The sequence below is a fragment of the Zonotrichia albicollis genome, chromosome 21, assembly GCF_047830755.1.
Source record: "Zonotrichia albicollis isolate bZonAlb1 chromosome 21, bZonAlb1.hap1, whole genome shotgun sequence".
Classification (NCBI taxonomy): Eukaryota; Metazoa; Chordata; class Aves; order Passeriformes; family Passerellidae; genus Zonotrichia; species Zonotrichia albicollis.
This window is the reverse complement of record NC_133839.1, coordinates 4,781,649-4,809,629: the sequence shown is the minus strand read 5'-3', so window position 1 is coordinate 4,809,629 and position 27,981 is coordinate 4,781,649. Positions and strand designations below refer to the sequence as shown.

The 27,981-nt window shown below is 48.5% G+C and overlaps 1 protein-coding gene across 2 annotated transcripts in view; it reads left to right on the top strand.

The window, feature by feature from the left end:
- ASTN2 (astrotactin 2) overlaps positions 1 to 27,981 on the top strand; it is a 352,662-nt gene that overhangs the window by 115,508 nt on the left and 209,173 nt on the right. For both annotated transcript variants that reach the window (XM_074556304.1, XM_074556303.1), the window contains 2 exons: positions 11,333 to 11,479; positions 25,102 to 25,269. In XM_074556304.1, coding sequence (XP_074412405.1) covers positions 11,333 to 11,479; positions 25,102 to 25,269 — 315 coding nt within the window. The remainder of the gene's footprint in view (positions 1 to 11,332; positions 11,480 to 25,101; positions 25,270 to 27,981) is intronic.

The window sequence follows — 27,981 nt, the reverse complement described above, 5'->3', positions numbered from 1 at the left end:
TTTGGCCATCGCTGCATCCTTGAAAGGAATTTTCCATTATCCTTTCATTGACTCTCCTCTCCCTCATGGAAGCAGAGCAATAGCGTAGTGGGAAGTCGTAGCGCCGAACTCATAATTACAAGTTCAGCCAAGATCCATAATTGGACGGGATTGTAACTCTAATAGAGAAGGATGCATCGTCAGATACAGTTAATTCTTACAATGATCTTCCCCTATCGATTTCGCCAGGCTCGCGTGTCGTTGCAGGTGCCTTTGGGTAGTTATCAGGTCCAAGGAGAGGGATTCCTTGGGGTTTCTCTCCTCGAATAAGATTTTGTAGGATTGAGCCTAATTACTTGCACTGTCAAGGCATTGATCCCAGATGATGCCATGGGAAGTTTCCACTTAGGAGGTGTGCAGGTTTGCTTTTATTTGAGCTTGGTTAAGTGGCCTCCTGTGTCTCCTGGAGAAGGAGGACAGCAGCAGGTTCTCTAGTGCTTTGGCAAGGCAGAATAGAGAGACATTCCCACAGGACAATATTCAGCAAGGGAGAGTTTGTTCTGACAGCTCAGGAGCAGCAGAGCCACTGGTACCTGGTTTTTAGTGTAGGAACACATGGAGAAGTAAGAGGCAGCACCTTCTGTGGTCACAGCATGCTGCACCACTCACCTTCCCAGCCTCTGGGGCTGTGGGATGCCCTTACACTGATGTTACCATGCCTTTGGTGGTACACAGGGGGACACAGTATGGGTAATGCAGAATGTAATCTTATCCCTAAATGAGTTGCAGCTGGACCCTATTACTAAAGATTAGGGGCAGGCCTGATCTTAACAGGCCACACCTGTAGCCAATAAGAATAGTGGCATAAAAGAGTGGATTGGTGGGGATAGAGGTTAGATGCTTGCTGCAAGGACCAAGAACAGTCAGTGCTTAGAGGAGATGCCTGTGAGAAACATCAAGGAGGTATGAAACTCTGGCACTATGGAATCCTTGCACCATAATGATAATAGAACTGTTGTAATAAATATGTAACACAACACTTTGGAAAGTGTCTAGAGAAGTTATAGGACAGAAGAGGGTAAGGAATAAAGCAGAGGAGATCTTCCCCTGGAGTCTTGGTCTTTGCTGTTGGGCTCAGCCCCATCTCTGGGATTTGAGCTGGGAGAGGCATTGCTGGTTTATGCCAAGAAGTGCTCTATTCACACTGAGATCTTCAGTGAGATGCTCCTTCTCTTCACCACTGTGAGCCTGTGCCCACACCAGCTCCTCACTCCTTGACAGATCAGGGTGAGCTCTGCTCTGTGGCATACAGTCTCAAGGGAGCTAATTCAGATTGCTTTTCCAACTGAAACAAGTCCTGAGAGAGGCTGTCAGGCTGTGCACAACTCTGTGCTCAGGGGCTGAAGTGACCCTCAGCTGGGGCCAGGAATGTTAGATCTGCCTTAGTGTTTGAGCAATGCTGTGAGAACCTGGTTTGTTCATGTTCACTGGGGGCTAACTGAGGGAATTGTCTTGCATAAAGTCCTCATTGTACTTCCCCAAGTAGGTTTGGTCTCCAAGAAGGTTTGCTCCTTCTTGCTGACCCTCAGCACTGACTCCTCGAGGATTTCCAGAAACCAGCTTTTTCTTACAACCTGTTTACAACAGGACTGTGCACTGCAAGGCTGTGGGGGCTGGCTCCTCTTTCCCATTCCCCTGGGAGTCCCAGGAGCTGTGGGAACCTCTCTGCATTCTGGCTGTGGTGCACAGATGGCTTCTGTCCCCAGGGCCATCAGTCTTTGCACCTTCCACCAGTGCTGAGTCTCTGTGAGAGTGACCCTGACAGTGTTGGAAGGACGTGAATCCACATCCCCCGCTGGCCAGCAGGGCAGTATCAAAGCTTTGATGCTTCAGGGTGGGATGTGTTCAGTCAGCTTCTACTCTGAGCTTGAGAGGAAAATATTAGCAGCAAAAATCCCCCTAAAGCAAGGAGGCAGAGCCCTGAGCACAAACTCTACTTCTGGTCCATCCCTCTCATTCTGGGGTGAGGTTTGCCTTGTGCTCAGCAATGTATTCAGCTCCAGGTCTGACTGTGCATCCCTGAGTTTCCCTGGTCACAGGCAGGATGTGACCTGCCTTTGGGCTTTGGGATGCTCCTGCACCCCAGGGAAGGCAGGGCATGGCTTTGGGATGCTCCTGCACCCCAGGGAAGGCAGGGCATGGCTCTGGGATGCTCCTCCTGCACCCAAAGGAAGGCAGGGCATGGCTTTGGGATGCTCCTCCTGCACCCAAAGGAAGGCAGGGCATGGCTTTGGGATGCTCCTCCTGCACCCAAAGGAAGGCAGGGCATGGCTTTGGGATGCTCCTCAGCTGAGGTCTCTGTGAACAAGGCACCTGGCTGTTTCCACAGCACGCAGTGATGGTTTTGACAAATTAGCAGAGTTCAATTATGTACCTTGGATTGGTGTCAGCCCCGTGTGTGCGTGTGCTGGGCTGCCTGGCGGAGCCTTCTGAGGGCTGTTAGAGAAATGAGAAGCTGAGCTTTGATCTGCCTCTGTATTTGGTGGTTAAAACAAGGCCTTTTATAAGGGAATATTAGGTATTCGGAGTCTACTACATATGAGGCAGCTTGGCTTTGATCCTCTCCCATCTCCAGAGGCAGCAGGCAGTTATTATTTCATGGGGAACTAAACGAGGTGCAGAATGAAATTTGGGCACTGCTCTCTCTGCTGCTGCCTCTGGCCTCGCTGGCGCTGAGGAAATGCTGTAGGCAGGACATCACCCCACTGTTCCATGCTCCTCAGGGAATTGCCTCCCTGCCCTGCCTTGGGCTTGGCTCACCTTCAAACTGGGGGAGGTGCTGCTGGCAGTTAAGGGGGGGACAAAAAAAAAATAAAGCAAACATGTCAGTTTGGGCTGCATCCAGGGCTATGAAGGAAAAATGAGTCTGTCTGTCTGGGGCTATCTGTCCTTGGGGATGCTTCTCTCTTCCTGGCAGCCCTGTGCCCATCCTCTCCTCGTGTGGTCAGCCCATGGTATGGACAGGTTAGGATTGCTTAGGGACACAGAGCCTTTAGGGTCCCTCAAGAAAGGACACAGAGCCTTTAAGATTCTTTAGGAAGAGACACAGTGCTGTTAGGATCTCTCAGGAAGGGACATAGAGCTGTTAGGATTCCTCAGAAAGGGACACAGAGCCATTAGGATCCCTCAGGAAGGGACCCAGAACTGTAAGGATTACCAAGCAAGGGACACAGAGCCTTTAGGATCCCTCAGGAAGGCACACAGAGCCTTTAGGATCCCTCAGAAAGGGACACAGAGCCCTTAGGATCCTTTAGGAAGAAACACACAACCTTTAGAATTCTTTAGGAAGGGACACAGAGCCCTTAGGAGATCCCTCAGGAAGGGACACAGAGCCTTTAGGATCCCTCAGGAAGGAATGCAGAGCCTTTAGGGTCTCTCAGAAAGGGGCACACAGCTGGTCCCTGCAGGGATAGACAGACAGACAGCTCAGCCTGTGTGGTGCACACCCAGCTGGTTCACAGCACATAGAGCTGTGCTGCACTTTGTGAGGCCAGGAAAGAGCAGCCCAGAGGGGACACCACAGCTCCCATGCGACCTGCAGATCCCCAAATGTCAGGGAAGAGGTGATTTTATGATACGAATCTTGTCTTTATGCCCCATAGCACCGGGATCCCTCCCTCCCTGCAGGCTGCGCCACAGCCAGGCTCACACTGTGATGTCCAGATCAGTGGAGGATGCTCCTTATTCCCAGCCATTCTCTGCTCTCCGTCATGGATGCTGCTTTTCCAGCCAGTGAACAAATGTGGTGCTTTTTCATGATGGCTTATTTTGCCTGCAGAGCAATGAGGCACTGCAACAGCCCATAAAAACCATCCTGAGTCCCTCTCCATTGCTGCTGGACTCTGGCTGTGCAGGGAAGCTGGGCTGGGGTTGCTCCAGCCTCCTTTTTGTTCTTTTAATCACTGGTGGCTGTAGGTGTGTGTGATGGTGTTTGCAGGGGTCTGAGGGTGAGGGAAGAGATGAGGATCTGACTCCATCCTTTCAGAAGGCTTGATTTATTATTTTATGATATATATTACATTAAAACTATACTAAAATAATAGAAGAAAGGATTTCATCAGAAGGCTAGCTAAGAATAGAAAAAGAAGGAATGAGAACAAAGGTTTGTGGCTTGGATGGAGAGTCGGAGCCAGCTGACTGTGATTGGCCATTAATTAGAAACAACCACATGAGACCAATCACAGATGCACCTGTTGCATTCCACAGCAGCAGATAACCATTGTTTGCATTTTGTTCCTGAGGCCTCCCAGCTTCTCAGGAGGAAAAATCCTAAGGAAAGGATTTTTCATAAAAGATGTCTGTGACAGGTGTGGGGGTTCACTCATGCTCCTGCCCATTCCAGGGGTACTGAGCTGCTGGCAGCTGGAGCTGGGCAGCACCAGGGGCTGCAGGTAAATGCTGCTGGAGCTGCAGGCACTTTCACTTCCCTGGACTGCGCTGGAGATAAAGCCTTTTACATCTGTTCCTGGAGGCAGCGCGGGTCTTCCCATTTATTTATTTATTTTCCGATTGTATCTGATACAGCCTCAGCGAGTAATTGAGTGTTTGAGAGTGAAAAATTATCTCTCCGGCTTGGCCCTTATCTTGACAGCAAAGCAGCACTTTTAATTTAATTTTGTTCAGAGCATGTGGGTAACAAATTTCACTAATCGCTCTGCTGTCGCCCTCCGCATGGTAACGAGCCTCTTGTTTCCCAGGAAGCTGAACATAAACACGGAGCTGGATGCAGGCAGGAGGGGGGAGAGGGCTGGAGCTGCTTGGAAAATGAAGATGCTTTTGGTTGTGGATTCATGTGGCAGCATGGATTTGTCTCCTGGCTGCAGAGGGTGGTGGATGTCGCATGTGATGTTTGGCTGTAGGGGAAAAACTGAGGCACGGAGGGGTGTGCCCCGAGCATGGGGAGCTGTTGCAGAGCAGAGATTTGTGTTCTCATCCCGTTCTGTCAGTTTGCATCTAATCCAAAAATAATGGATGGAGGCAAATGATGATTTGGGACTTTTTTTTTTGATGCTGCAGCTCAATTCCCCAATCCCAGCTCAGCCTGCAGGGTGACAATGGGACAGCAGGCAGTGTGGTGAAGGTCCAGCCAGGATGAATAAGTCCTTGAGTCCTGAGACATCTCCTGCCATGTCCTGAGCCCTCCCTGCCACCCTGACCTCCTCCTCGTTTCTAAAATCAATTTATCTGTCTGCCCAGCCCTCACTTGCTGAGCACAATCCTCCCTGGGCTGTGACTCAACACAAACTATTTCATAGATAATGATTACTTTTTTTCCCCCCTTTTTCCTGTAGGAATAATGTTTTTGCTACACTGTATTGAAAATTGCTTTTCCTTCTCCTTAAAATGAAACCTTCCACTCAGATTTGCCTTTGTGCTTGTACATTGTAAAATTGGGACTCATTTGGAGTGTAAAACAAAAAAAAAAAGATCGGGCCTTAATTCCAGGAGAAGTGCTTTCATTGATTTTCATGAAAGAAAATTCCAGTGCAGGCAATATCTACCTTTAAATATGTAGCTGTTTCTTTAATGTGATTTTATCTCAACCAATTCTGCACTGAGAACATGAAAGCAAAACTGACTTCATTGATTTTAATTGTCCCTGCCTAGAGAAATGAAAAAAAAATATAGCAGTGCCAGGAGAGCAAATTGAGTTTGCACAAATTCTTTCCCCCCTTTGCTGTGCCAGAAGGTTTGAGATGTGTGGGCAGGAGAATCTGCCCATGGTGACCCTGGTGCTGGTGGAGCAGCATCTCAGCCTGTGCCACTTTGCTCATCTGTATTTCCCCCTCTCTCCTCAGCTGCTCATTCCTTGCCCAGCCTTCAAGGCTTTGCCTTTGCCCCCTTGCTCCTCTGGGTTGGAGTTTGCTGGTGAGTTCTCCCTGCCAGCTGCAGCAAAATGCCGTAGAGCAAAGGGGAGCACCACCAACAGCTGTATAATGAGGAATCAAATGCATTTATTCAGTACATAAGGCTGTATAACTCCAGGAGCACCTCAAGAGCCGAGGCTCAGGCTGCTGGAGGAGCACAAGAGCTCACTGGGATGCACAGGAGCTCGGTCAATGAGCCCTTGACCTTGCTGTGGGGTCCAGCTGCCCAAGCCCACCCTCCCTACAGTGCCCAAGCCACTCTTGGCATCTTCCTCCCCCTGACCCACAGCCCAGGGCTGCCTTTTCTCCCTGTGCTGTGCTGGAGGACGTCTCAGCTAATTGCTAGAGGATAATTCATAAATGTTAATAGTATTAATCTGATTCAGCATGTGCTCAGCAAGATCTAATCCTCTATAAATCCAGAAGCGACTCTGATCTCACCCTTCTGCTGCACAGTGTGCTGCCTCTCCTCCTCCTTTCCTCATTCCCTCCTCTGTGCACCCTCTGTGTCCTTGGAGGGGCTCCTCAGGGCTCTCCCCTAACACAGGGCAAGCAGAGCTGCCACTTGAGGGCTGATCCACATCCTGCTGGCTCTGGGATGAGGCTGGAGGCAGCCCAGTGCCCAGTGAGCCAGAGCTGGGCTGGAGCTGTGGGCACCTTCATTGGGATTTCTCCAGGACTGCAGTGATGAACATGCCTGAGGAAGAGGCTGTGGTGTAGATGGTGTGTGATGGAACACCAGCCTGTGCTCTCCCCCCTGCCTGGGGGGCTCATTGCATCCACATCCCTCTGCTTTAGAAGGAAGGGGCTCTGGGTTACTGTGTGAAGGCTTGGTGGGGTCATGGTGCAGCAGAGCTGTGTCTGACTGGAAGGAGCATTTCCCATCCCATTTCCCATCCCCTTCCATCCTGTCCCATCCTCCCATCCCATCCTGTCCCCATTTCCCATCCCCATTTCCTATCCCAATTACCCATCCCATCCCAATTTCGCTTTGCAATTTCCCATTCCATCCCAATTTACCATCCTCGTTTCCCATCCCGTCCCATCCCAATTTCCCATCCCATCCCCATTTCCCATCCCAATTGCTCATCCCATCCCTATTTCCCATCCCATGCCCCAGAGGGACCATCCTGCTGAGGAAGAGGAGGCTGCAGGGCAGGAGGGGAGGCAGGCAGCGCTGCTCCCTCCCTGCGCAGGGCTGCTCCATGTCCAGAGCCTCCTGCCAACAGCCACAGCTCCTCTTAATTGGTGTTTGCCTTGATTGGACATGATTTGTCCCTCGTAGGACACCCGGGGACGTGTCTGTGTGTGAGGCTGTCCTGGAAACGCTGCTCTGTGCTATTAATGAGCCTCTGCTGCAACACAACCATGGAGCATTAGGGGAGCCCCATTCCTCCTGCATGGCTGCGACAGCGGCAGGGGCCGGGAGCATCCCTGGGTGTCGGATGGGCTGGGATGGGCTGGCTGTCCCCCAGAGGTCCTCCTGTCCCCAGGGACGCTGTTGTCCCCCAGAGGTGCTGCTGTCCCCGAGCTGGACTGGGCTTGGCTTGGCTGGGCTGGGCTGGCTGTCCCCAGGGATGCTGCTGTCCCCGAGCTGGGCTGGGCTGACTGTCCCCGAAAATGCCACTGTCCCCCAGTGATGCTGCTGTCCCTGGGCTGGGCTGGGTGTCCCCCAGGGATGCTGCTGTCTCCAGGGATGCTGTTGTCCCCCAAAGATGCTGCTGTCCCCGAGCTGGGCTGGATTTGCTGTCCCCCAGGGGTGCTAATGTCCCCAAGCTGAGCTGGGCTGGCTGTCCCCAGGGCGTGCTGCTGTCCCTAGGGGTACTGTTGTCCCCCAGGGATGCGGCTGGTCTGGGCTGGCTGTCCCAGAGGTGCTGCTGTCCCCTGGGGATGCTGCTGTCCCCCAGCGGTGCTAATGTCCCCGAGCTGGGCTTGGCTGAGCTGGGCTGGCTGTCCCCCAGGGATGCTGCTGTCCCTAGGGGTACTGTTGTCTCCCAGGGATGCTCATGTCCCTGGGCTGGGCTGGCTGTCCCCCCCAGGGGATGCTGCTGTTCCCCAGAAGTCCTGCTGTCCCCTAGAGGTGTTGTTGTCCCCCCAGGGGATGCTGCTGTCCCCAAGCTGGGTGCCCTGCATGCAGCACAGCTCGGCAGGGGTTGCTAAGCACTCACAGCACTCGCTGTTCTCTCCAGCCCCTCTTCCTCAGGAGCTGGGAATACATTTCCATATCCGAGTGGCCATGGAGCGTTCCCTGTGATGCCATTGTCTCCCGGGGGGTGGGGAAGATTGCAAAGCACTTGGCGTTTAACACCCACATATGGTTAACACCACGGGCTGTGTGCTGATAAAGAGGGGGTAATTAAAGTTTATTTTTTTTTTATAGACTAATCTCCCAAGCATGTATTTATGAGCCTGATTTAGAAACAGCATATTACTGAGAACACGGGATATTTGTGTTGCTCATAAATCCATACGTGTTCTGAACACACCTTTTCTCTTTCTTGTTTTCTTTTTTTTTTTTTTTTTTTTTTCTCCCCCCTAAATTTAGGCAGCACTGCCAATATTAAGAAGAATTGAGCCCAGAGTTTTGTTGGGCTTTTTCCCCCCTCCTTTTTTTTTGGGCAGGCAAAGGAAAGTGTACAAAGCAGTGAGTAATTAAATGCACGAGGAAATGATATTTCAAAGGAGACACGGTGCGTTTGGAGGGGCTGTTTGCTGAGTGTTTACACCAGTGCCTTTGAATTTATCTTCATCTTGCAGCAGGTGCAAAATCTTCAGGGGAATGTGGTGCTTTGCAAGCGGTTTCTGAGCAGGGATTCGTGTCCTCACCAGGATAATTTGCACTGGGGTTTGAGGGGAGACAAAAAAATCCTGAGTGGGTAAGGTGGTGGTGGCCAGAGTCCTTCTGACCACAGTGTTAGACCTTCCTCTTGTTTCCCAGTCTAATTAAGCCACCCTTAATTAGAGGGAGCATGTCAGGTATGATTGTGCCCTGAAATGGAGCACTTTGCTTTTCCTTTCTGCTTCTCTCTCCTTGGATTTTGTGGGCTGTGGGGAGAAGTTCTTTCTCTCTGGATAGAAGTAATTTATTCCTATTTTTCATCCTGATGGTGTGCCCTGCCCTGTTTGGGTGCAGATTCCCTGGGAATCCCCATGGTCCAGGTTTTTCCCTCCAAAACTGCTTGGGCGAGCACTTGGAAATCCACTCACTTTGTTGCAACCTTTGAACACTACAGAAACATCTTTGATTAAGGATATAGAGAGATCATCTTAATGTATGAAGCATTTATTAGGGGAGAGAGATCTGGAGAGTGAGTTTAATCTCAGCCATGCCTGGTTACCATCTTCCTCCTGGGCTTTTTGAAACCCCACAAGACCCAAACCAGGGTTCTCTTGGGTGCTGGAGCTCTTAACCATCCATAAAGGTCTTGTATTCCCCACCCAGCTTCCTCCTCTTGGAAAGGACATTGATACCAGATTGTTTGGTGCACCTGGAGTTTGAAATCTGCCCTTCAAGCACTTCCCTGAAGGCCTGGAGATGACAAGGAGAGGAGGGAAAGCCCAGGCTTAGCCAGGCCAACCTCTCATTTGTGGCATTGAGTTTATTTGGGGCTGCCTGAGCTACTGAGCTGGGTTTGGATCCTTTCCCTGGGCTGAAGAAGGAAGGGATCAGTTTGTCTCACCTCTGGACCAGGGTGCAGCCCTGGAGAACCTGCTGAGATGGGTTTGGTTAGCTGGGCCTTGCTGAAAATACATTTGCTTGTGGTTTTAAAGGCTCGGAGTGAAGCTGATTATCTCCAGATAGGTTTTTAAATGCAGCACAGCAATGCTGGAGCATCAATGGTCCACAGACCAGGGAAAGAGATGGAAAACAAAATTCCAGTCCCTCTCTTTTAAGTGCTTTTCTAGCAGTCTCCCGTGAAACCTGGCAGCTAACTGGTCGTGAGCAATAAAGAGCTGAGCTGGAAACCCAATTTCAGCTCAAGCAGAAGCCCCCTTGTTTTGGTTCAGTTGGTCAAAACCAAACATGAGGCACTTGTAGAGGTCAGTGGTTAGCAGTGATGGAAATGAGAGAGTGCAGGAGGGAAGGGAGTTACAGGAGACTTGGAGCAATTGTCCCTTTCCTTGAGCAGCCAAGCTCAAACTCAAGGAACTGTAAAGGGATTTTTGCTGTTCCAAGCCCCTGTGCTGCTCTCCTCTGAGTCATGGGGAGAGAAGAAGCCACATGGACCACTGGGGATGTGAAATCCTAATTCCTGCAGCTCCACTCTGGCTGCAGTTTGGTGAAAGCTGCCATCATACCTGGGATTTGGGCTCTTTGTGAAAAGGGGATAATACTTGTCTCACTCATAAGGGATTTATGATTTAATGTTTGCAAAGTACTCTAAGACCCTGAATTGAAACGTGATTTATAAGGGTGAAATCCAGCATTGTCTGGTCCATTCTATATTTGATTTTGTCCACTTATCCTCATGGGGGCTTTTTTCCCTTCCTTTTTTTTCCCTTTTTTCTCCTCCTCTTTTTTACTTTTTTGCATTCGTGTTATAACTTCAAGCCAAGCAGGGGTTGTGGCAGGCACAGTGTGCCCAGCAAGAGGAGGAATTTGCCTCCCATGGAAGTGCTAACTTATGCTGATGATATGAATAAAGATTGGAAAAGAAAAAAAAAAAAGAGGATTGCAAGGTGAGGGGCACAGAGTATTGGCAGTTAAGCTGCAAAATAGGAGTGGGATGGCTGTTTAGATGATCCATGCATAAGGAAAGATGCTTCATAAATAATCAATTTACTTGCTCCTGTTGGTCTCAGTGATGGGGAGATATTTTCCAGCAAATCAGCCACTTCTCCTGTCCTACAAACCCAGGTTGGAGCATTCCCTGTGCAGGCTCCAACCTGGGGATGCTGTGGTGGGGTAATCCAAGCCTATGTCTTTGTGCTCCTACTGAGCCTCTATCTGCAAGAAAATATCCAACTCTCGGTGGCACACCAAGCACATTCCTATCACATAGTAGACCCTAGCCCCTGACCCATGCTATGAGCAGCCACTGCTCTCCTAACCACCTTGGGTCCTGCCCCACAGGGTTTCACAGTGGGTTGCGAAGCCAACCAATATTGACAAGAAGTTATGGTGGTTTCAGCAGGGAAGCATGGCAGGTGTGATGAGTGATTCCAGGGAGAAGTTCCCAGGGAGAGGGTCTGTACAGGGCTTTGAGCAGGTTTTTTGAGAGGTTCCCTCCTCTAGCCAAATGAAACCCTGTGCCAAACAAGGTGTGATAAGAACCCTGGGGTATGCAGACCCTTCTTGAGCTCCCGTCCTTGTTCTCCACGCCTGCCTTCCCCATGTTGATTCTCCCCTGCCTCTGCTGACAAAGCCCTGGGCACATCTTTCCCTTCTGGCCCCCCACCCACCCACGGCTGTGTGTGCCTTGCAGGTTCCATGAAGAGCCCCGTGAACAAGACGGCGCTGACGCTGATCGCGGTCAGCTCCTGCGTGCTGGCCGTGGTGTGCGGCTCGCAGCTCTCCTGCCCGCTGACCGTCAAGGTGACGCTCCACGTCCCCGAGCACTTCATTGCTGATGGTAAGACACTCCTAATCGTGGCATGGCATTCCTGTTGTGGTAATAATTGGCACTGACTCCATGATTCCAGAAGGCTGATCCACCGCTTTATTATACTATACTTGTTAAGAAACCCATCGCTGTGGCATTCACATTCTCTGAAAAATCCCTTTGCCCAGGGTTTTTCTCCTGGAAGCTGAGAGGCTTCAGAGAAAAAAGAAAACAATTCTTATCTCATTTGCTTCTCCTGTGTTGAGCTCATGTGGAATGTGTTTGGAGATTGTTTACCCACAGGTGATTATTTCATTGGATTCAGCTGTGAGTTGTTTTCACTCTTTGGCCAATCAGGGCCAAGCTGTGTCAGGACTCTGGAAAAAGTCAGGAGTTTTCATTATTGTCTTTTTAGCATTCGGTTAGTATCCTTTCTCTATTCTTTAGTATAGTTTAGTATAGTGTTCTCTAACATAATATAGTATAATACAGTAATAAATTAGCCTTCTGAGAATATGGAGTCAGATGCATCATTCCTTCATCAAGGCACCCCAAATATACAATACATCGCCCTTACAGACTGTCTGATACAGTCAGACCAGATTGGTCAATCCATCCAAACACCATCACCATTGGCCAATTAAGAAACCACCCTTAGGTAAACAAATCTCCATAACACATTTCACATGTTCACAACAGGTGCAGCAAGGGAAGATAAGAATTTATTATTCTTTTCTCTGATCCTCTCACAGCCTTCCCCAGCACAATGCCTGGGAAAGTTGTGCCTTGCTCTCTGTGGCCCCCCCCTCCTGCTGCCCCTCTGGGTGTGTTTGGGACATGGAGATTTCTCTCTTTAGGAATGCCCCAGCTGTGTTTGACTGCAGGGATCTCCCTTTCCACAAGCACATCTGCCAGCCCGAGGCCAAAATCTCAGTCATGTCAATTAATATTATCGTTGTTATCATTGGTGCTAATTGCGTCTGATGGATATTTCTGTTCTCCTCCAAACTCGTTGAGGAGCCCTGGGAGCTGCACAGACAGGCAGCAGCAGAGCTGTTTTGTCCTGCAGCAGCAGAGCTGCTCATCCCAGCCCTTGCAGCAGCATGGAGGGAAATTGCTGGGGTTTGAGCAAAGGCACAGATGCTTTGATGAATTAGACAAGTGCTGCTGTCACTATTTATTGCTTTCTCCAACTGGGCTCCTTGCATTTGTTGTGTTTCACTGACCTTTTCTTTATAATGTGCAGTGAGCGTCGAGTGCAAGTTTTCAGTAACATGAGGGCAAATTTCATTTTCTTCCAGCAGACAGGACCCATTATTCAGTCGGTTCCAATTCCTCAGCTCCTGCACTCGTCTCACTGCTTGGGGCATGCAGAGGGGGCACTTTCTCTCTGCCAGAAACATGCTGCATGCAGCCAGTGCATCAGCAGCTGCTGGGGTTTCCTGGTGCAGCCAGCTCTGGGACAAATCCCTGCTTTGGGAGCTTTGGAATGGAGAGCAGCTCTTGGGGGATTGTTGTTTTGGGGGGGGGGAGATGGTTAAAGACACATTGTGACAGTGGTCACAGGGGTTTTCAGGTGAAGGGAGAGATGAGAATGTTGACTCTATGTTCAGAAGGCTTGATTTTTTTATTTTATTATATATATATTACATTATAACTATACTAAAAAGAAAAGAAGGACAGGTTTCCTCAGAAGGCTAAGCTAAGAATAGAAAAGAATGAATAACAAAGATCTGTGTCTCGGACAGAGAGTCTAAGCTATCTGGTCTGTGGTTGGCCATTAATTGTAAACATTCAAGGTGGCCCAATCACAGACAAAACCTGATGCATTCTACAGCAGCAGATAACTATTGTTTACATCTTGTTTCTGAGGCCCCAGCTTCTCAGACGAGAGAAAAATCTCAAGAAAAGATTTTTCACAAAAGATGTCTGCGACGACACACAGTGGCATGAGACCTGCAGGGACCAGTGGAGGGGGGTTGAAATCATCACCCCATGGCAGAATGGGAGTCACCAGTGTGTTTGAAGTGGGATTAGCCCTGCTAAGATTGGTTTCTGGGTAGCTGGGATAGCCCAGGGGGTCACAGCTTGGCCCTTTTAGGAAAGAGGAGGAGAGATCTACTTTGTGTTCACACATTGGAGGAACTGAACATGAGTTCAGTGGAGACATGAAGATAACATCAAGGCGTGGATGCCACATCCCTGGAAGTGTTCAAGGCCAGTTTGGATGGAGCTCTGAGCACCCTGGTCTGGTGGAAGGTGTTGCTGCCCATGACAGGAGGTTGGAACAAGAGGATGTTTAAGGTCCCTTTCAAGCCAAACCATTCTGTGATTTAAGGATTTGAAAGAAGGGACTTGTCTACACATTGGTTTTAATGATTGTCTAAGCCACATATGAATACTTGAAATTTTCAGAGATGGTTCCAAGTAACTGGAGAACAGAAACTCCTGCATTTGGGACATGAGGTTCCTCCAGTGCTAACTTGTGTCCCTTTGGGATGGGAACTGGACAAATCAGCACTTGGACTGGGAGCTCACACTGGTTCTGGTATTTGTTGAAGGTCAACCAGGAAGGCAGGGATGGACACAGGACCTCAGCATCCTTTCCCCAGCTTGTGGTTCTGGCCCAGGAAAGACAGTGTGTCCTGAAAAAGAAAATAAACAAAATGCAGTGAGACTCCATAGAATGAAAGTGGAAAGCTGAACCTGTGCTTGTCACCAGGAAAGGAGTGGCAATGCAAATTATGCAAATGCAGGGAACACTCGAATGAAAATGACAATGAAATACCAATAAAGCAGATTAATATCCTTGAAACTGGGGGAAATGGGATGATCTCCAGTCCCGACTTAATGACTTTTCTGAAGAGAAAGTGGCAAGAGGACTGGTAACAACGGTTTGGAGAAGAATTAAAATGAGCTTTGTAATGAAACTGTAAAATATAATTACAAACTGCGAAAACTTTTTAAATATTTTTTATGAGAAACAGTCAAATTCTTCGCACAGAAGCAGCCAAGACATTTTGCAGTGGCTATCACTTTCCCTGAAATCTCAGCATTTTATGTGATGACAGTCTCTTGCTTGGGAAGAGAAAAAGCTCTTAAAGTTGTCCCTTCTTTTTGAATAACAACAAATCCCAAGGCGCCACCCAACTGGCAGCGAAATATTACAAAGCATTTAAAGACATCACAGAACTGAGCTGGGCTGGGAAATTTCAATGAAACCCAGGAAAAGTGTGGCTGGATGTGTTTGCCAAGGCTCAGCACCTGCATTTTAATGCTGATGGAGAAGAAAGGACCTGCTCCTCCCTGGAGATCTCCTGTGGGGGATTAAATGTGGTTTTTACAGAGGGTTGGCATCAGCATCCCTGTGGCACCGAGGTGACAACAGAGCTGACGTGTTTGGCCTGGCAGAGTCTGGGAGCTTTGATCAGTCTTGCAGCAGCTTCTGGTGTGGCACCCGACGGTGGCACCGCGTCTCGCGGGTGTCTGTGCGCGCTGAAATCGTCTGAATTCCCAAAGCTGTTCCCTTTGGGGCTGCACAGGATGATAAACCAGGCTCTGGGAGAAGGCAGCCATGGTGCATTCACAGGAGATGTTCCCATTTGAGGGAGTGGTGCCCTCTCCTTCCCTTTTCAAATGTGGGATTTTCAATAGGCACCAGGAGCCAGGAAAAGCTGAAAGCGGAGCTGCTACCGGCACCTCTGCAGGAGGAGCCAAACAAAGGCAGAGGCTGAAAGAAATCGCTCTCCTAGACGATGAGAACTCAGCTTTGAAGGAAACTTTAAATAGATGCCAGCCAGTTCTGGCGTGCCAGCAGCCAGAGCCAAGAAAAGAAAGAGGGGGGAAGCCTCCCCAAATGTCTCCAGCTTTGGAGAAGAGCTGCAGCAAGAATGGCGTTAGAGAAAGCAGCTCCAGAGCCTGCTGGAGTGGCAGGGTGGGAAAGGGGAGGGGAAGGGCTGGCACTAGAAGCCAACTGGCAGCCAAGCTGGGAGGATATATTCCAAGCAGCAGTTCTATAATAACCAGCCTGTCTCTATTGCCCTTATTTCTCCCTGGGTTTGTTTTCTTCCTTTTGTTCATTTGGTGGGGCGCCCCTGCCTCGCTCCCCGCTGAGCAGTTATTGCCTGGTTTGCACAGCTGCTGTGCCTTCACTTCGTGGAGCAGCTGGATCAAGGAGAGCCTGCCAGGAGCTGGTGGGGAGGGCTGGGGCCTCCTGCTTCCCAGAAACGAGTTGGTGCCTCTAAATCCTCTCTATTCAAACACAGTGCTTGGAGCATCCTCTACTCCCTTCTGCTGCTCCAGGGTTTGTGTCTCGAGGCAGCCCCTGCCTGTGCTGAGCAGGAGGAATTGTTCTGATTTCAGAGGTGCCTCAGATTTATGGAAAGAACTGTAGTGGCTTTTATGAGGATATGGAAATGCAAGGCATTATTTAGAGGACCCTTTAGCTGTGTCAAAGGAGGGAAGAAAGGAGAGTCCCTCCATCTGAGTAATAAAACCTCTTATGAATATGGGAGCCACTCAGCTCTACATTCAGTACATTCAATAGTTGTTTTTTTGGCTTTGTTTTTTTCTTGTAGGTAATAATTCAAAAAAGTAGAGCTGGAGCAATGGGAACGGCTTGCAGGGAAGGCAGGGTGGAGGAAGATACTCTGGAGGGCTCAGCCTGGAGTACGTCCTTGCTGCACAACAGTATGAAATATAGTATCAATTAAAGCTTCCCGTTTTTACAGCCTGTGAGAGGTTATATACGGTGTGGGTGGATGTTTGTACTTTAGTGGGAGAGGTGGGTGAGATCCTCCAGTGGTGCAGAGGGAAGCAGGAGCTGCCTTTAGTGAGGGGCTGGTAGGGCTTTGTTTTATAAGTGGAAATAAAGCAAAGGGCATAAAGCAGGTTTTTGTCAAAGACATTTCAGGGCATTTACAGCCTTCTTCCCTCCTCTTCTGAGGTGTGTGCCAGGGAAGTTGTGGTGATCCCTCTGTACCTTGCTGGGCTGTGGGATGGGTGTAGAGGGGGTGCACAGAGCTCAGTGTGGGCAGGCGGGGATCCAATGTGGGATCAGAGCTTGGTGTGGGCAGTGTCCCCACCCTGATGAGCTGCCCGTGTGTTGGCTCTGTCCCTCCTGCCAGTGTGGAATCCTCTTCCAGGATGAACGCTGCCCTGAGAGTAAACGCAGATCTCCCCTTGCAAAGCCAGGAGTCCAGCAGAAGTGGAATTTCTACTCAAGACCGTGTTTTGTGTTGGAGCATCTGACAAGATGGCAGAGAGAGGTGGAGGGAGCTGCTTTTTGTTTATTCTTTTAATCTCCTGCATCTGTGTCTGCCTGCCTGAGCGAAGCCGTGCTGTCCTTGCCATGCAGCTGATCAGTAATTGTTTCATCTGCAGATTATTTCCTACCTTCCCCCACCACTGTTTTCTCCAAGATGCTGCTGAATTGGATGCTGCTATTAGCAGCCTGTGTTAATTTTCCCTGAAGACTGCTCTGCTGACTGCAATTGTTGGGACTCACAACAACTTCTCATTTTGGTTTTAATTAACTGTGTTGGTTTAAACTGTTTGTTTTTGACATCTCCTGCTCAGTCTTCTGCAGCTCTTGGAGGTGACTGAGCATTGCCTTGTGCCCTCAGGGCACTCAGGATGTGCTGTATGTGTGCTCACACAGAGATGAGCCATGGGAGGTGGGGGGCTGGCTGTGCCCCATCCCCTTTGGCATCAAGAAGAAGCTGGACACACTCTCTGATTTTCAGGTGAAGCTCCCCAGGTTTGTACCAGGATGGAGAAAGAGATCTGGTCTCAAAGCTATCTCAGGTCAGAATGGGTGGAGCTCTGAGCAATCTGGTCCAGTGCAGGGTGTCCCTGCCCATGGGAGAGGCATGGAACAAGATGATCTTTAAGGTCCCAAAGCATTCTGTGATGCTGTGATCTTTTCAGGCTTTCAGAAAGATTCTGAGTTTGGGGTCTCCCATGTTCACCAGCTGTTCCCAGATCCATATTCCCCTCTGAAATCAACAGAAGGAATTGGTTTAAAATAATTTTCTTCTTGTGCTGTGTTCTCCTCCCAGGGTTTTTTGCTCTCTGGAGACCTGGGTCAGGGCTCTGACAGAAGCAACACTTTCTTGCAGACTCAGTGTCACGTCTGGCTGCTCCAGGCCCTGTGTGTTTCATGTAAGGTGGCCGTGTTTGGGGGCAGCTTTACAAATTGCATTTTATTCCAGCAGCTCGTAATCAGCAGGGTCACCTCGGTGTCTGTGTTACAGCTCACTCCTGCTCCCGTGTCTGCTTCCCTGGCAAGAAAATGTGAGCAAATGGCTGCAGTGTTACCAGACATGAACTCTAAATATTAACATCAATTTATGAACTGTATCAGCGTGGATCAAAGGGATTCCAAGACGGTTTTACAGCACGAACGCTCTTTGCATGAAGAACTAATCAGCTTCTGGAGGCTGAAGTACATCATGTTTATATCGTGCCTTTGGCAGGCTGGTGAACCTGCTCAGCTGCTGCCCAGCTCCCCAGCTCCTGGGGCAGGGAAGCCAAATGTTCTTCCTTCTCCTCTGCAGGATTGAGTGGAGCAAAGCCAGCAGGATTGGCATAGGATTGGCATTGGATTGGTGTTGCATTTGGATGGTGTCGGCAGGTGTGATGGTGTTCACAGGGGTCTGAGGATGAGGGAAGAGATGAGGATCTGACTCCATGTTTCAGAAGGCTGATTTATTATTTTATGACATATATTACATTAAAACTATACTAAAAGAATAGAAGAAAGGATTTCATCAGAAGGCTGGCTAAGAACAGAATAACAAAGAATGATAACAAAGGTTTGTGGCTCACTCTCTGTCTGAGCCAGCTGACTGTGATTGGCCATTAATTACTAACAACCAACATGGGCCAATCATAGATCCCCCTGTTGCATTCCACAGCAGCAGATAATCATTGTTTGCATTTTGTTCCTGAGGCCTCTTAGCTTCTCAGGAGGAAAAATCCTAAGGAAAGGATTTTTCATAAAAAATGTCTGTGACAAGCAGGAGCTGCTTCAGAGCTGGGAAGTATTGCATGCTGAGAGATGCCCCCTCCCCACAGGGGTGGGCACTTGCTGAGCTTTACCAACACCATTTACCCTCTGCTTTGGGAGGGATGGCACATCTTTGATCAGCCAACCTGCTCTCCCTCCCATAGATGGAGATGCCAACATTGAATTCTGCATTCATACAACAAGCTTATCCCAGCTCCTCTGTGCTTTGTGATGTGATCAGATTTGGGCTGGATTTCGCTGAGCCCTTTTCTGATATCTGGAGAGCATCACTGTCAGAGAGCCCTGGGCTGCAGCGTGGGAGTTGGGAGATGCAGAGCATTAAGGAGAAGATTTTTTGTTTTTTTGTTTTTTTTTTTTTTTTCAGGAGTCTCATTTCTGTCTCAGCCCCTGCTGGCCCAGATGGCTTCTGAGGACAGAGCTGTGCTCTTACCAACACCTCCTCAATGACTTTGTCTTAAAGGTGCCATGGGAGATCTCAAGGCAACATGAGCTTGACCACAAGGCAGGGTGGGCAGATTCCTTCTTGCTTAAGTTTAGGAGAAGTTGGCAGAGCCATCACCTGCCTTATAAATACATTTGTTGTTTGTCAGGAGCTCAGCCCTGGAGAAATCAAGGCTGACTGACAAGAAAACCCAAAGAGAGAGTCTGTCAGAATGATCAAGGAAATGTAATTTAACACTTAAATTGCAGCCCTGCTCCTCCCACAGGAAAGGTGGTGCCACTTTGAGCTGTAATTGCACACAGACATGTACTGCTAATTGACTTCTGCTTTGCCAGGGTGGAAAAGCTCTGGGAGGATTAATGGTGTTCCAAAGGGATGGAGGCTTGATCACCATTGGGTTGGGCAGGTGGGAGCCCATGGGTGCAGTTCATGTGCTGAAAATACACCCTGGAGTCAAGCACTGTGACATATAAACTGTGAGTGCTTCAGCTGAGGGAGGATTGAATGAAAGATGTGTCCATAGGCTTGTGCTGTTTTCTAATCTTTCTGTTACAGCTTTCTGTTTAAGAAATTCACCTTGTTCAGTGAGAGAAATAGTTAAAACAGAGTAAAGAGGATTGTCAGGATTGTCTTGGATTTTAACCTGGTGTGATGCTGACCCTGGATTCAAACTAGACTATAGAATTTAGAGTTTGACTTAGAACTATTTAAATTATTCTCAGATCACCTGGTTTTGTGCTGGGCAGGTGAGGGATGGTAAAGCTGAGTACTATGTTAGTCTGTGGGTGCAGTCCTGCCCCAAATCACATTTCCTTGCTTAAGTCAGTACATGTGTGTCCTGGGCACCCAAAGTGTGTCCGGCTCTTTGGCATTTTCTGGGAGAAATTTCAGAAGCAGAAGTTTCCATGCCCTGGGCCCAGGACAGGAGAGGGAGAGCTGATCAAGGGGAAGAGCTGATAGGGGAGGAGTTGTCTCTTTGGGCAATGTTCTTTCAAGTTTAACAAGGGGAAAAAAGGGTTTCTAAAGAAATCAAATAGGGTTATTCTTTGTACCTATAGAATGAAGCCAGAGGGATCATCTTTCCTCTACTGTTTATAAAAACTATCTGTAACAGGATTAGAACTGTATGATAGCATAGGGCTGGATACATTAATAGCAACCTATAGTATGACCTCCCATTGCTTCCCAACACAAAATACTAATTTTAGATGAAAAGGAGTTTTGTTGGCCAAGAAACAGTGAATGGACCAAAGATGACAAAAAAAGAGCAGAGGGAGGAATAAATAGATGTTCTTCAAAAAAAATTATATTTTGATCTTTTGCCTTGAAAAGAAAGAGAAAGGAAAAGCCAAACCCTTTTGGCTGCCTTTTGGGTGCTTTGTTCTTTTCCCTTGTTAGATATCTCTTCTGAGCTGTTTTATCCTGTTGTGTTCTTGAAAATGATTTTTGAAATGTCAAAACTTCAAGCCTCTTTTGTCAGGGCTTAAGCAATTCCACTGAACTTTGAAGGAGACCCCAGCATGAGAGACATGAACTTCTGATGCTGCCTTAACTCACCCAGCTTTGATCAGCGCTGGGGAGGGAACGGGGGGAGTGGAAAACACATGCGCACAGAAACCCAAACAAATCAATCCCCTGAGGGGTTGCTGGACCTTGTGGAGCTGAGAGGGGGCTGGAGCTGTGTCCTGGTGTTCTCCACACTGCTCCGTGGCATTGGCTGGCTTGTAATTCCAACAGTATTTGAGAGACATGTCCTGGTATGGAGTATTGTATTTGCAGGGAATGCCCCAACGAAGGTGGGAATGATGAATCTGACTCCATGTTCTCACAAGGCTAATTTATTACTTTATAATACTATATTATACTAAAGAATACTAAACTATACTAAAGAATACAGAAAGGATACTTACAGAATACTAAAAAGATAATAATGAAAATTCCTGACTCTTTCCAAAGTCCTGACACAGCTTGGCCCTGATTGGCCAAAGAGTGAAAACAGCTCCCAGCAGAATGCAATGGAACAATCACCTGTGGGTAAACAATCTCCAAACACATTTCAGATGAGCACAACACAGGAGAAGCAAATGAGATAAGAATTGTTTTCCTTTTCTCTGAGGCTTCTCAGCTTCCCAGGAGAGAAATCCTGGGCAAAGGGATTTTTTCAGAGAATGTGAATGCCACAGGTATGGGGTTCCTCAGAGGTGGTGCTGGGTGCAGAGTTGTCATTTTGTTTCTGTATTCACTTGGTTGGTTGATGGCTGCTTTACCCTGAGAACTAAATGTCTCTGTTCAAGGGAGATTTCAGCAAGGCTTTGAGTGGGAAGCTTGACATTAGTGTCCAGGAGAATGCCTGGGAGGTTGGACGTAGGGACAGCAGGGTGCACAGTCCCTCCTGTATCTTCAGAGTGTCTGTGCTGGGATCTGCTCTGGGGACTGCAGCTGAAGGGGTGCTTCAAACCGGGTGTGGGGGTGATTTAGTAGGGTCTGAGGTCCTTGAGGAGGGTTTTGGGAGGCTGGTTTGTACTGGGTTTCACCCCCCTTAAGTCCTCCATCACTTCCCTTCCCTCCATCCAGAGACTGCAGTCGTGGAAAACAAATCCAGCTGATGTTCCCAGCAAGGTGTTTGAAACAGCTTTTCCTTGGAAAAATGTTTGTTCTTGGTAATTTCTAAAAGAATTTGTTCCTCAACCTGCCCTTTCTGAGCTTTTCAAGGTGGTTTTGATATGTATACGACGGTGACTTTTGAGAAACTGTTTTCTGTGTGTGGATTCTTTGAAAGTGAAGTGAAAAATTTTGTGAAAAGGCTTTGAAATCATCAGAATTTTAGCTTTCAAAATATTTGTAGAGTGCCTTTTTTCTGTTATTTATTTCACAGGCAAGCTATAAAGGGATCAAGGTTGGGGTGTTTGTTTGTTTGTTTGTGTTTTCAGTGGGAGAGAAGGTGATGAAGGTGTCTGTGAATGTCTCTCAAAACCTTGCCACACACTCAGCTTCAGAGATGTGAGAAGTTCCCTTGCTAGAAGTTGTTCCTTCACTCCTCTGAGGAAGGAAAGGGAGGAAAAGAAAGGGGAGGAAGGAGGTAAAGGACAAAGGAAACTAAAACCTTTAATTTCCCTGGGTTTGGGTTTTTCAGACTGAGGTAGAAAACCCTCCATTTTGCACTGAGCCTGAATTTTTGGATTGAGAGCTTTTCGCTGCTGCTTTTCAAATAAACAAACAAACCAACCCCCATAAAAACCTGATAATGAGGATGACTTCTCAATCAGAATTACTAAAATCAAAATAATTAATCTTCAAAATACCTGGAGCCAGAGAAGAGGCTGGAGCAAAGTCTGATGAGGAGCATCTGAGGGAGAAAAGGAGGCTTGGGGGGGAATCTTCTCACTCTCTACAATTCCCGGACAGGAGGGTGGAATCAGGTGGGGTTTGGCCTTTTCTCCCAGGGAACATTTAGGTTGAATATAAAGATTCTTTAGGTTGAATGTAAAGATTTCTCTGATTTCTTCAGAGAAAAGGGCTGTCCAGCCCTGGCACAGCTGCCCAGGGCAGCGATGGAGTCCCCATTCCTGGAGGGATTTAAAAGGTGCATGGATGTGGCACTGGGGACATGTCCTGGTTGCCTTGGCAGGGAAACAGTGGGATTTGATGATCTGAGAGGTCTTTTCCACCTGAATGATTCCATTTTGGGGAGCCCCAGAGGTCACCCCTCCATCACCCACCTGCCCATGGAGCAGATCCTGGAGCAGGATCCTCTGCCAGCTTCATCCCTCTGGGTACCAATGGCGTGTCTGGTTTGTGTCGGGTTTACTTCTGTGACTTCCAAGCTGTATTTTAACCAGAAGTGGGGTTCATTAAATAGGGATTTAATCAAGAGCTGCTGGTTTTGCTCTTCAGTCCTTGGGTGCAGAGGGAGTTGTCTGTAGCTGAGTCTCAAAACAACCCTACGTGCTTCCCAAGCCTTGCTCTTTATTAGGGAGCTGCGGAAATCAGGAGGAAAACAAAATTGACAGGTTACTACTTAGACACCTACATGTAAATAGTAAACACTCCCAAAGGGTGCACAATGCATTTCTGTTTGGGAAAAGAAGCCGGCAATTGTTGTTATTGGTATGTAAGGCTATCTTTAAAAATTCATTGAAAAGAATAATTAGGGGATAAAACCACGTGGCTCTAAGGAACTTCTTTGTGCTCAGTGTTTCTCTGCTTTGCAGTGGTGCTGGGGGGTTTACCCAGTGATTTACTGCTGCCTTGTGTCTGATTGAGATGTATCCTGCAGCCTTGGTGGAGCAGCCCCTGCCTTGCTGTGTCTCTGATGTCTAATTCTCATTTGCTTGAGCAGTCAGCAGCTTGGCAGCCTCCACTGGCTTTGAGTTTAGACATGTGTCTGTGAATGTGTTTATGGTATATAAACACTTTGAGTGTCAAAGACCCAAGTTTATGGGAAATTAGGGCTTGGATTTAGCTGGTGCTGAGATCTTGGGATGCCTGAAAATGAGGTCACTCACTGGGATGCTTGACTCGAGGCTCTGCTTGTTTTATCCTTTGCATGGCTAATGTGGTGCAGGATGAGGGTGAGAAGGGCTCCCTCTTGCTAAGCATCAGGGATCCTCTTCAAAAGGAGATCCAGAGTTTGTGTTCAAGCAGGTTCACGTGGGGTGGCTGCTGCTGCTGCAGGCTCATTGTCCTGCTTTTTTAATCTCTTGGCTTTCATCAAAGTAAGTTGCGGCTTCAAAGAATGGTGTCCTAGTCCTTTACTAAGGGCCATAAGCCTTACAGTTTCATAACAACAGGCCCTGGATCTGTAGACTTGCTATCCCTGGGTAATCTCTGAGAAGGATTTCAACATTCAGACAGTGGTTGCAAATTTTGCCCACGTTGCAAGTCCTCAGACTTAGTGCAGAATCTCACAGCCACCTTTCCACTACCTGGTAGTTCCCCTTGCCCACTCCTCCTTGCAGGTTTCTTCTCCCCTCTTTTTAGAGGCTTTTACCATGGTGAGTTTTGCAAAACACCACTTAATGGCAGAGGTTTTTTGGCTCCTCTCTGATCTGTGCAGCACTGTTATGGAGGCAGTCTTATAATCAATGTAATTGAAGATCAGAGTTAATGAGGACCTCTGTGCCTGCAAAATCCCCCAAGCGATGCTGGGCCTCAGATGTTAGATAAGGAAATGATTGGGCTGAACTGAAAATCTATTTGGCTAATTAGATGATGCATATTCCCAGATGCCAGTGGGGAAAAATACATTTCGCAAAATAAAGAAGCATAAGATTTTGTAAGAAAATATTTTTGGCAGGAATTCGCTTGTAACTCACAGGAGGGAGAGGGTGGGGGAGTGTCTGGTATGAGATAACTCACACAAGAAGTTGTGTGTTGGGCCAATCCACTCACCTTCCACAAAAGGTGAACAGGCCCTGCTGCTGCTGCCCATCTGTGCCCTGAGCTCCAGGTGCCTCCAGGACAATTCCTCCTTAATGCTCTGCTTACAGATCAGAATAATTACACTGGTCCTCATTTCTGCAGAGACCTGGAATCAAATCCCAGTAGTGCTAGGGCAGAGGAGCTGGTGGTCCATTTGCTGGAGCACATTGCTGTGGAGAAAAATGGTCAAATGAAGTTCTTTGGGACCAGCTGTCAGTGATGTCGCAGACATCTTTTATGAAAAATCTTTTTTTTTTTAGGATTTTTTCCTCCTGAGAAACTGAGAAGCCTCAGGAACAGAATGTAAACAATGATTATCTGCTGCTGTGGAATGCAACAGGTGCATCTGTGATTGGTCAATGTTGGTTGTTTTTATTTAATAGCTAATCACAGCTCAGCTGGCTCGGACAGAGAGTCCAAGACAGCTGCCCTTGTTATTATTCTTGCTTATTTTATTTTTAGCTAGCCTTTTGATGAAATCTTTTCATCTGTTGTTTTAGTATAGTTTTAATGTAATATATATCATAATATAATAAATCAAACTTTCTGAAACATGGAGTCAGATCCTTGTCTCTTTCCTCAACGTGAGACCCCTGTGAACATGGTCACCCAGTGAACTCATTATTATTTTACAGATCTTGTCATCACAGCAGCTCCTGAAGAGTGCGGTGCTCTGATGCTGGGCCAAAATGCACATTTGGGGTTTTTCTTTCAGATTTCCACACTCACCTAACACACTTTTTTCCCCATTCCCCACAGGGAGCAGCTTCGTTGTGAGTGAGGGCAGCTACCTGGACATCTCTGACTGGCTGAACCCAGCCAAGCTGTCCCTGTACTATCAGATCAATGCCACGTCCCCCTGGGTGAGGGATCTCTGTGGACAGAGGACCACTGATGCCTGTGAGCAGCTCTGTGACCAGGACACAGGTAAGGGAAGCTGGGGGAGAGGGAAACCCTTGGAAAGCTCAGAGATGTGAGGGAGAAGGTCTGTCACTGGGTATTTTGATGGCTCACCTCTGCTCTAGCCTGGTGGTAGGCATGGGGGACTGAGGGGTGCTAGCAAGGTCACAAAGTGGGGACCCCCATCAGCAAAGTGTGAAGAAGATGGGCACAAGATGGGGATTTGAAATGGTGAATTTACCAGTTCTCTGGTGTGACAGCTGCAGGCTTGTGGAGTTTTTCTGCTTCTCAGTTGGGTTGTTCTGCTTCTCAGTTGGGTTGTCCAGTCTGGACAATGTGAATTTACCCCATCTCCATTCCTCTCCTGGCCATTTTCACTGCAGAGCACCACCAATTCCCAGTAGTTCCTGCTCGTGCCTGGTGCTTACCTAGGTTGGATGTGTCCTCCAGCCCTTCCTGGTGGAGTTGTGAGCTCTGCCATCCCTCCTCATCTCTGATGAGAGTTCTGCTGAGCTGTTCTGCTGGTGTGCAGCTCCTGCCTGTGGAGCAGAGCCAGCCCTGGTGGAACCCAGGTGTGGGACTGGCCAAAGGACAAGTGTCACCTTCCCCTCTGTCTTTGTTGGGTGACACATGGGAGTGCTGCAGTGAGCCAAGAACACAGAACATAGCAAACCACACAAGGTGACAGGACCTTGCACAAGAGGATGGCCTGGGGACTGTGCTTGGTTTTTGTGCTGTGACTGACCAGTGGCTCATCAGCCTTGCATTGGATGCCTTCTTGGTGGTGTGAAGACAAGTGTCTCTGTGGTCCTGGCTTGATGAATGTCTGAAAAGCACCCAAACCCCATCTCCTTGCAGAAGGATGCCATCCCAGCATAGTCCCAGCTCTCCTTGTGAGCCATGAGCTTCTTCACCCTATGTGTGTATGAGATTCATGGCTGCAGGTAAGGATGTTGGTGTCTGGCTCTGCCAGAGGGTTTAAAGGATGGCTCACTGTGGAGAAGGCTTTTCCTAAGCCTCCCAAAGCCCCTGACTGTCATTAATACATGGATTAGAACAAGAAATCCTTCAGAGTTATGAACACCTCATGGGGTGCTGGGGGTGACCCTGTTCTCATCCCTCCCTGCTCAGCTGAGATGCAAATACTGAACTTGGTCTTACAAACTAATTTTACTGGTCAAGACAATCTTCTCTTCTTAAGTATTCCTGTTCCTCAAGGCTTGTCTGCATGGCAGGCATGGCAGGAGGGTGATGCTGCATGAATTCCCTGTATAGACAGCCCTGGGCATCACCCAAAGCCCCAAGCAGGGCTGGGAGGTGCCAACAGCCATGCTGACAGATGGAGGTGGTGCAGGAGGAGGCTCTCCTCATCCAGATGTCACAGCGCAGAAAGATTTTTTGTTCCAGGCATTGGCAATACACAGCCACCTCAGTGGGAGAGGGGAGCTGCATTCAGCTGTCCCCTGGTTCAGAGGGGGAGAGAAACAGCTCTGCCTTCAGCAGAAACCACAAGGACACTGTATGGAGCCAGGGCATGACTGCCCTGCTGGAAGAGCCCTGTGGCTCCCCTGGCCAGCCCCATCCTTGGCAGGGAGCAGGGCTGGCTGATCCTGCCATGGCCTCAGTGTGAGGAGCTGCTGCTCTGCCCTGCCAGCCCAGCTGCTGCTCCTGCTGTGACCCCGGCTCCCAGAGCAGCTTGTCACTCCTGCTGGATGCCCCACGCTCCAGCAGGATGTGTCAGATCTGGTTTGCAGGGAAGGGAGAGATGCTCATTATCCCGGGAGTTGTGCTGGAGCTGAACCTCGGCAGCTGCTCTGCGTTCCCAGCCCTGGTGCCCGTGGTCCCTCCCTGCCCAGGGTGAGGGCAGAGCAGCTGCATCCCAGCCCTCAGGGCCCTCTCCTGAAATCTGTCCTTGGGCTTCTGCTGGGGAAGACGAAATAGCAAAGCCCTGTAAATATGATTGCCTGGCAAAAGATTTTGAGAATATAGAAAGTATAAGTGAGATTGAAATGAAAGCAAGCTTTGAGATCCCTCAGTTACTGAACAACTGGAAAACAATGGTGTGGCCAGCTGAAGGTGATCCTCTTTTGATGGAACAACACCCTCTGCTTGCAGACAGGCCCAAGGGTCAGAGCACACCCTACAGCTTGGCAGAAGAGGCCCAAAGAGGAGTTTTTAGGGTTTAAAATGTAACACACTATGTTAATGTAATGATTCTTATAGGCTGTATGTAAAAGCTATAGGATTTGTATCTTGTACTAGATTGGTTAGTGAGAATCAGAATATTCAACACAGAAGATTTATGGTATTGTACCGGGAACCTCGCTCTCTTACCCTTTTATTCTCTTACCCTCTCATCCTCTGTACCCCTCTCTTCTCTCGGGCCTACTCTGAGCTGTGTTTGGCAGCTCCCAGCAGGGCCCTGCACCCAGGCCCTTTGTAATAAACCCCAACTTCCAGATCTGGCTGCAGAGATCTCTCGTCTCCATCCATCCCCACTGTCCTACCCCCCAACACTCCTACTGGCTTCTTCCCCCTCTCTCCAACCTGGCAGTGTGCACCTGAATGAACCAGAATTTTTGTCCTGTTTCTGCCAGTTGGATCCTCATGGATCGAGCAGGACTGGTTGATGGGGCTGCTGCCCTTCATAGCCTAAATCTAAAACTCCTTTAAGAGGCCCAGACTTCACAAGAACTGAAACTAGGCCTTTGGAAGTACCTGCTTGACCCTGCACCCCAG